This window comes from Heterodontus francisci, unplaced genomic scaffold, assembly GCF_036365525.1.
Source record: "Heterodontus francisci isolate sHetFra1 unplaced genomic scaffold, sHetFra1.hap1 HAP1_SCAFFOLD_1318, whole genome shotgun sequence".
NCBI classification, from domain to species: domain Eukaryota; kingdom Metazoa; phylum Chordata; class Chondrichthyes; order Heterodontiformes; family Heterodontidae; genus Heterodontus; species Heterodontus francisci.
This window is the reverse complement of record NW_027140944.1, coordinates 21,026-29,302: the sequence shown is the minus strand read 5'-3', so window position 1 is coordinate 29,302 and position 8,277 is coordinate 21,026. Positions and strand designations below refer to the sequence as shown.

Here is an 8,277-nt window from a genome sequence, read left to right as displayed (position 1 = left end):
TGTGCAATCATTTGCAAACATCCCCACTTCTGGCCTTAGGCAAGGAATATCATTGATGAAGTAGCTGAAGATGGAAGGAACACCTACAGCAATGTCCTGGAGCTAAGATGATTGGGCTCCAACAACCATCTTCGTTTGTGCTAGGTATGACTCAAGCCAGTGGACAGTTTTTCCCTCAATTCCCATTCCATTTTATGAGGAATGCCTTATGCCATACTCAAGTCAAATGCTATCTTGACATCAAGGACAGTCTTATTCACCTCACCTAAATTGAGGGATTAAAAAAAAGGGGTTGAAATGATGCCATGAGCTTTTACAGAATGTCTTCCCCAAATTTTTATTTTCTGATATATTCAATTACACATTAATATTCTTGAACAATTTCCCCACCTATGCACTGTTATAGTCCATTCCACTATTTCCATACATTACTGAAATAAATCAAATACATAAACCTAGAAAGCAGCCAATTTTTAAATTAACAGTTGCTATGAATGTACCTAACCTTAACAAAACCATGTAAAAATTGGAAGTCATTAACAAATTAGACAGTCATTTACACAAGTTGCCTTTTTCAACTTGAAAGTAAATTATCAGTGCCATTGTCAATTATAAAGCACTTGATTCAGACCTGAAAGAGAAATCAGTGCAAAAGAAATTTCATACTGAAATAACATTGGAAATAACTTCATTGACCCCCATTTAGAAACTTTAATGTAAACCACCAAAACAGTAGTGTAAAATTAATGTACAGTACTATACTAAGGAGCCCCCAGCAACATCTAAACAAGTGAAATGAATAGCAAAGCAAATAGGTGCTACTGTACATCTTCACTTTGGTTTTACAATGCCTATTTCACTATTTTCTTTCAATATGGTTCCAGACCATTACAGGGAGCCAATTATGATGAGCTCTTAGGCAAGTTGCATTATGTACACCCTAAAATATATATACTTCTGCTGCTCCCTGCTGAATTGTAGACAAAAGTCCAAGCAGTCCAGCTGCCTGGTGTTGAGACTGTCTCCATTCTAGCCTGCTATATTGCAGCTAGTGAATTTGACTATCTTCATCACCAGTGGCTGAGCATCAGTTCATGTACACTTGTATATTTTCAGCAGTTAAGTCAGTTCACTCTACCCTACTCAGGAAGAGGATGAGAGAGAATAACTAGGAAGCCTTATGCTGGCACAAAAAGTAACTACCCAAGCTGTAGGTATGGAACATCTTTAGAATTATCAAGCGTTGAATTTTGTTACCAATGATTAGCACTAGTAAGATCACAAGTCACACATTTAATGCTACCACAGTGTCTCATTAACAGACATCACAGTGGACAGTTATTGATCATTTAGGTTTTCCTGGAATTTCCCTGAAAACAATTAGCTGAAAATATTTCAGTTCATTATTTGATTCATAGGCCCTTCTGTTTCAAATCCTTTGCTTCCTCATCTTCATCACACCTAATTTGGTACTAATTCTTAAACAAAACCTGAGTTTAATATTTTGTTTCAAAGTACTCATTGTACATCATGAAACAGGACACATATTTTGTGTTAACCATGTGTGTGTACGCTAATGCATTTTGAATTTTTCACCCACACAAGTGATGTTCACTTCACAAGGATCCTGGGGGTCCAACAGAGGCAAGGGAACTAAGATGTGGAAAAATGTGCTGGTCTTCAGTGAGACGAAGTACAATAAAATGACCATTTTACTGCCATCTTCACAATTAAATGCGTCAACAAGCAGACGTTTTGTGTTATGGTCTGATGACAGAGATCCTAGCAGCAGCTGATATCGCACTTGCTCCAACTTTTCTTCACATGAAATACTTGCCTCACTGACAATTACACTGAGCAACCTTAATACAATGAATATTTTTATCATCAAATTATTTACTGACATTTTATAGTTCCTCATTCACGTGCCAGCTTTCATCTCTTACAGATGAATATGCACCACCTTAGAGCATACTATGGGAGTACATTCACTGTCTTATACCCAGCCACGCCATACTTTATTCAAATGGAATCCAGCTGGTATTAGGTCCTAGAAAACAAACAAGTTGTAAGAGCTGGACCAGCTGGATACAACGCACCAATCTGGAAATCTCTTTTCTAGAGCAATCAGTTCTGCTGTTCTTTGATCTTCGCCAAAAAAATGATGAGAAGCTACAGCAATAACAACCATGCCATCAGGTGTCAGGTCAAGAGTCTGAAAAACACAATGCAGTAAAGGGATGGCGGAATGAATATCAGAGGTTCTGAAATGATTGATTTTTTTTCTCTATTAATCAAAACAAAAAATTTAAGGAAAATAGTTCATTAAGAAATTGTACAGTTTCTTTAATAGAATCTTTTGTACTCATGCTGAAGAGCTCAATAAGTTTGATACTGCATATGATAATTCTCTATTTTAGTTACTACATACAATATCCTCTATTTTGGACCAGATCAGACTAAAAATTATTTCTGGTTCTACTGAATATGCATTTTTATAATTCACTTATACACCATACTTATCTGGAATAGGCACATCTGCTATTTGCAATAAATATATTTCCTGGTAATCATCTACTACCTGGAAAAGTCTGCGACAGAGGAGTTGATGGTGTGTGCCAGATAGCTTTACGTACTGCACTTTTAGGTCACAGTTAAACAAAGGACATTTATTTCAAATGTATACTATAAAAGGGTAATTATACCTAGCTGATTGTGCAACCAGCATTTCAATAGCATTGTTTTATCAGCCTCCCACTTCCCATTGCATTGCAATCTAGTGGCATGCTTGTATTTGGCTATGATGCCCTTCATTTGAACAGTCTGCCAATGCTCACTGACTTGGTTTGCATAATTTAAAGACAGTCTTTTGGGAGAGGTACTAAAGGGCCATGACATCATAACCGAATATAAAGGGGCAAGGGCACTGTAGAAAAGTGTTGTACAAGTTCAACATAAAAGCAACAAGGAAGAAGTGACTGTGGAATGGGAAAGGTGCAAATTGTAATCTTAAGTCCATTCACTGCAATGTCATCTCAAATCAAACAAAACAGTTTATATTTTAAAAAAATGCAGGATTTCAATTCAAATGTAGTGTTTTCTGTCTGAAATAATTCTGATCCAAAGTCACATCAATCAGAGCTCATCTTCATTAGTGCAGCCAAAGTGATGCCATTCCTGCACTCAGGATGTTACTAAGGACATGCAGCATCAAGTCCTATGCTTTTTCCACTTGTTTTTAATTCATACTGAAAAGACAAAGCACATAGGCTACTAGCATGAATTGTTTTACCTGGATCTCCAACCAAAATTGCCAAGGTGGAGCCTGTAGTCCACGGGAATAGAAAACAAAATAATCGCTATAATTATTGTACAAAGAAGTCCCATCCCCAAAAGGTGATCTGGTTATGCGAGATCCTTTAAGTGGCCGAATGTATAGTGTCATGTGACTGGGACCTATGCAAAGGGAAAGGAAAGTAGGCTCAAAAGGCATGAACAGAAATCAGTATTTGGTTAATACATAACTACAATGTATAATATTTCTAAAGAAAATTACTGAACCCATATGATGCTCTCTTCAAATACTCTCCACTCCCACTTTGTTCTTTTTTTTTTTTTACACATGCAGATTTACCATCTTCATCTTCACCAGCAACTACTCAAAGCAACATTTAAAGTACCCTTCCGGGTATTAAAACAAATATATCTGGGATACAACTCCATATCGTGTGTGCGCTGCTTACAACAAAAGATGAGGAGAAACAAAACCATGTGTGTCTCAGATCTTTCTCTCACATGAGCAATACAACCAAATGAGCAAAAGCAGGCACGTGATGAAGCTTTACAATTTTTCCCCAAATATTTTGAAAATCATGGTCTTGAAGTATGCAAAGTTGCAGTACACAGGTCATCCATGAGGTGGTCCTATACAGCTGGCTAAAATTCATGGAGGGGCAGGGAAATGTACCTTACGTAAATCACATTAATACTGTCACATTAAGTTTGTTAGTTAAGTGGTTATTACTTGATCTAACAGCTTGCTTCAGGGAAACAATGAAGGGGAACTTTCTTTAAATTAAGATGTCTAAAGTTGCACATACAGCAACTGGCTCACAGCTCCACATGTGTACACACGAATAGTATAGTAACAAAGTACACTGAGAAGCTAGGTGAAGACCCAGAGATCACTGTGCAGGATAAAAATAACACTGAAGATAGTGATGAGGATTCAATGATGCCAAGCTTGGATTTTAAATCAAAAGCAAAACAATGCAGATGCTGGAAATCTGAAATAAAAACAAAAAATGCTGGTACAGCATCTGTGGACAGAGAATTCAAGAGTTAACATTTCAGGTCAATGACTTTGCATAATTCTCGGATTTTAAATGTTTATTCCTTTCTGTCATTGCTATTTTTGTTAAATGCAGAACCTCAATGAACACTAGTGACCTGCCATAGGTAACAACTTATGAAAGAATTAGATTGTACTTGATGCAGAAACTAAAATTCAGTAGTCATCATACCAGTCACCTCAAAGGTCAATTTCATAGAATGGGAAGGCATCTTATACTTGGAAATCAGTTTGAAAGCAACAGGTGCCTTGGGTGAAATTTCGGTAGCGGGCAGATACCAGTTTTTCCTAGAAAACAGTAAAAAGCCAGTTAACAAACTTGAGAGAAAATTTCTTCAAAGCTGAAAGACAGGCAGCAGTCACGTGGCTTTACCAGAAATAACTGCTGTTGTTCAGTGATAATCCATTTACCTGCCCTATGCAAATCTCTGTAAGGGGTGCACACATTTGGCCCCTGTACTGTAACCCTGGGTAAATAAAAATTAGCAATGGTAGCCTATAATGAACCAAAGCTTGGCTATGGTGTCCCCCACGGTCAAACAATCTGCTGATATTTAACGTATAATCTCATACACACAGAGTGGACAACACAGAGCAGCTAATCTTAACAGCCAACACCTTCAAGAGGGAAATCCTCACCTGATAAAGGTTTGTACAGGTAAAAACCAAGGAAATCCACAAAAAGGTGCATTCTCACATGAACTTCTTATTGTATGGTTTATTTCAGGTATATGTGGAGTAACATGGGACATAAGGGTGTAATCAAATCCATTAATCCATATCCCAGAATCTCTCTTGATTACTTCTCCATTAAGATCATGGAATGTCCTTGTTGTATGCTGAAGTGGAGAGAGGAAGAGAAATGACCCATTGCCCAAGTGAAAAAATAAAATGACAAAATCCAGTATCATATCAAATATTTTACAAGTCCTAACTCATGCACAGTATTTCACCACCTCAAACATAAAAGGACTGAATCTTGTTGGTAAAATGGCAGTGTGTTAACGATGCACAGTTATTAATGTCGACCAGGAAATTTACGGGACGAGGAGATAGGGTGTGAGTTGTGAATCTCCAGAACTTGACCGATTTACGTTGCTCCAGTTTGCTTCGTACAAATGGCACCTCACCCTTAGTCTCCTCATTGTTTGTTAAGAACATGCTAGATTTGCACAATAATTGCCCATTAAACTCACTGAAGAAAATTAGGACTTGTGACTAAGAGTGCAAGTTTCCTTTTACAATGTGATAATTGTCAATGCAACACCAATCAACCTCTCTAGCCCAAAAGGGGGAACTATCTAAAATTGAACAATCTCATTCCTACACATATCAAATAGTTAGGTATTTTATTTAAAAGGTTTAAATGTCTTTAAGAAGTTACTTTTCCTGTCTTTTTCTCCTTTCAATCGAATCTGTCTTTGCCTCTATTTTTCTTGCTATACCTGATTTGACATTGAATTCATCCACTCTAATTCACCCTCCTTTTCTGTCCTTCATCTCTTTGTTTCTCAATCCTTAAACCTCACCGTTGTTCACCAAGATCCCAGATGCCTTCGCTGTGCTGTTATCAGCTTGCATTTCCAGCAATTTACAAAGCAAAAAAATGTTTAAGCTGAATGGTGCAAGAAAAAGTCTAACTAACCGAGCATGCCAGGAGGTGCCTCACTCCAGCAAATTCCAGCCCAATACAGTGGAAGCACAAAATGTGTGGCAGCAATTCCTCTCTTCCTTCAGTAAATTTAACATGTTCTTGTTACATAGAAAATAGGAGCAGGAGTAGCCCATTCTGCCTTTCGGGCCTGCTCCACCATTCAACAAATATCATGGCTGATCGTCTAATTCAGTACCCTGTTCCTGCTTTCTCCCCATATCCCTTGATCACTTTGGCATTAAACTAATTGTACAGGCTCCAAGTTTAATGATTATAAAGTTGTATCCTATCCCCTTAGGATACAAATTTTATTTATTTATTTATTTAGAAATACAGCACTGAAACAGGCCCTTCAGCCCACTGAGTCTGTGCCGACCAACAACCACCCATTTATACTAATCCTACATTAATCCCATATTCCCTACCACATCCCCACCATTCTCCCACCACCTACCTACACTAGGGGCAATTTACAATGGCCAATTTACCTAGCAACCTGCAAGTCTTTGGCTGTGGGAGGAAACCAGAGCACCCGCTGGAAACCCACACGGTCACAGGGAGAACTTGCAAACTCCGCACAGGCAGTACCCAGAACAGAACCCGGGTCGCTGGAGCTGTGAGGCTGTGGTGCTAACCACTGCGCCACTGTACATTTATGAGTTCACCTTTATCATACAGTTGGACTAGATCTTCTGCTCATTCAAAAAACTGCATCATCCCATGAAACAATATTCTCAGCACTGGTTTCTCAACCTTTCCAAAAAAAAACACAAAAATTGGTGGGGGCACATTTTTGCTTTCACCACCTGGCACTAATCTAATGGAGTGGATCATCCGCCCATTATAGGTTTTCATTCCATTGCAGGCAGGCAAAAAATCTGCTCAGTCAGATTAAATCGGCCAGGGTGATAGAGACAAAAATTTACCTTGCAAGTCTGCTGATCTGCAAATCATTAAAGGCCAGTTTAGATGGATTTCCTTTTAAACTCACAGGACATCCACAACATGGGGAGAAGACTCCTTTGTTGCTTCCATCCCATGCCAGTTTTCACTAACCCAATGCTGAATGCCCATGTACGCCATTTTGTGCTTCCATTTTAAATTGTTACAGCTCAACAAAGTTTAAAGTACTGTGCACCTACTTTCCCATCCCCAAAAAGGTTTAAGTGCATATAGGAGTGAATTCAGAGTCTATGGGCATGACAAGGGAAGATGCTAGAAAACAAATATAAAATGTTAATTTGCTACTTGTTTCCTCTCCCCTCAATAGCAAACTTCCCAAGCCTGCTTTGCCAGGTGATCCGAACTAATGATGTTGCTATCTCCAGTTACACCTCCTCTCGATCCATCATGTCTTTCTTTACTTGCCCTATTACCATCGCCTTTTCCCTTGCAGCATCATCCCTTTTGTCATTTAATCTCCTGCCTTCCACCCTCTCACAGATCTTCCATTTTGTTCTTCCCCTCTACTCCCCCTTTCCCTGGCTCTGTACTTGCTTAAAACCTGTTACATCTCTAACCTCTTCCAATTCTGACACTGCAAAGCAGTACTGAGGGAGTGCTACACTGTCAGAGGTGTTTCAGATGAGACAGTAAATTGAGACCCTGTCTGCTGTCTCAGATGGGATGTAAAAGATCAGGGGTTTCTCCCAGTGTCATGGCCAATATTTATCACTCAACCAACTTCACTAAACAAAGATTACCTGGTCATTATCCAACTGCTGCTTGTAGGACCCTGCTGTATGCAAATTAGCTCCCGCATTTCTTACAGTACAAAACTGCCAACACGTCAAAAATACCTCATTGGCTACGAAGCACTTTAGGACATCCTGAGGTTGTAAAAGACAATATAAATGCAATGATACTGTAATAATCTTAGCGCATCTTGTACCTGAAGAAAAATTCGCTTGGGGTGTGGTCCAGCAGGGTCAGATGTATACGGAAAAAATGCTCCACTACACACAAGAGTGACTGAGATCAAAAACACAGTCACTAAACCCAACAGAGTCCATTTTGTACTTCTGCACAGATAAACCAGACTCACCTAGAAACAGAAAACATTTAGTGAAAAAACCGTCAAAAACTAAAGATATAAAATTCCAATTGAAAATTGAAGTAGTCCAGGTCAAGGAAGGGGCGGATGGGGAGTGATGATCTGCCTGATTTCCTACTCCTGCCAGTGTACATGGACATTGGACAAGGACAGGAATGGACTATGATGTTCTAACATGGTGAATCTGTTCCCAGTGCCCCTGTACTGCATACAAACAGC

General features: G+C 38.9%; 1 protein-coding gene across 1 annotated transcript in view; it reads right to left on the bottom strand.

Annotated features, from left to right (window-relative positions):
* Positions 1–321: 321 nt before the first annotated feature.
* Positions 322–8,277, bottom strand: part of LOC137361464 (endoplasmic reticulum metallopeptidase 1-like) — a gene marked incomplete at its 5' end in the record, with an annotated part of 28,939 nt that continues 20,983 nt past the window's right edge. Inside the window, 5 exon segments of the mRNA XM_068026324.1 lie at positions 322–2,215; positions 3,293–3,456; positions 4,524–4,639; positions 4,991–5,190; positions 7,897–8,049. Of these exon segments, the coding sequence (XP_067882425.1) occupies positions 2,051–2,215; positions 3,293–3,456; positions 4,524–4,639; positions 4,991–5,190; positions 7,897–8,049 (798 nt within the window).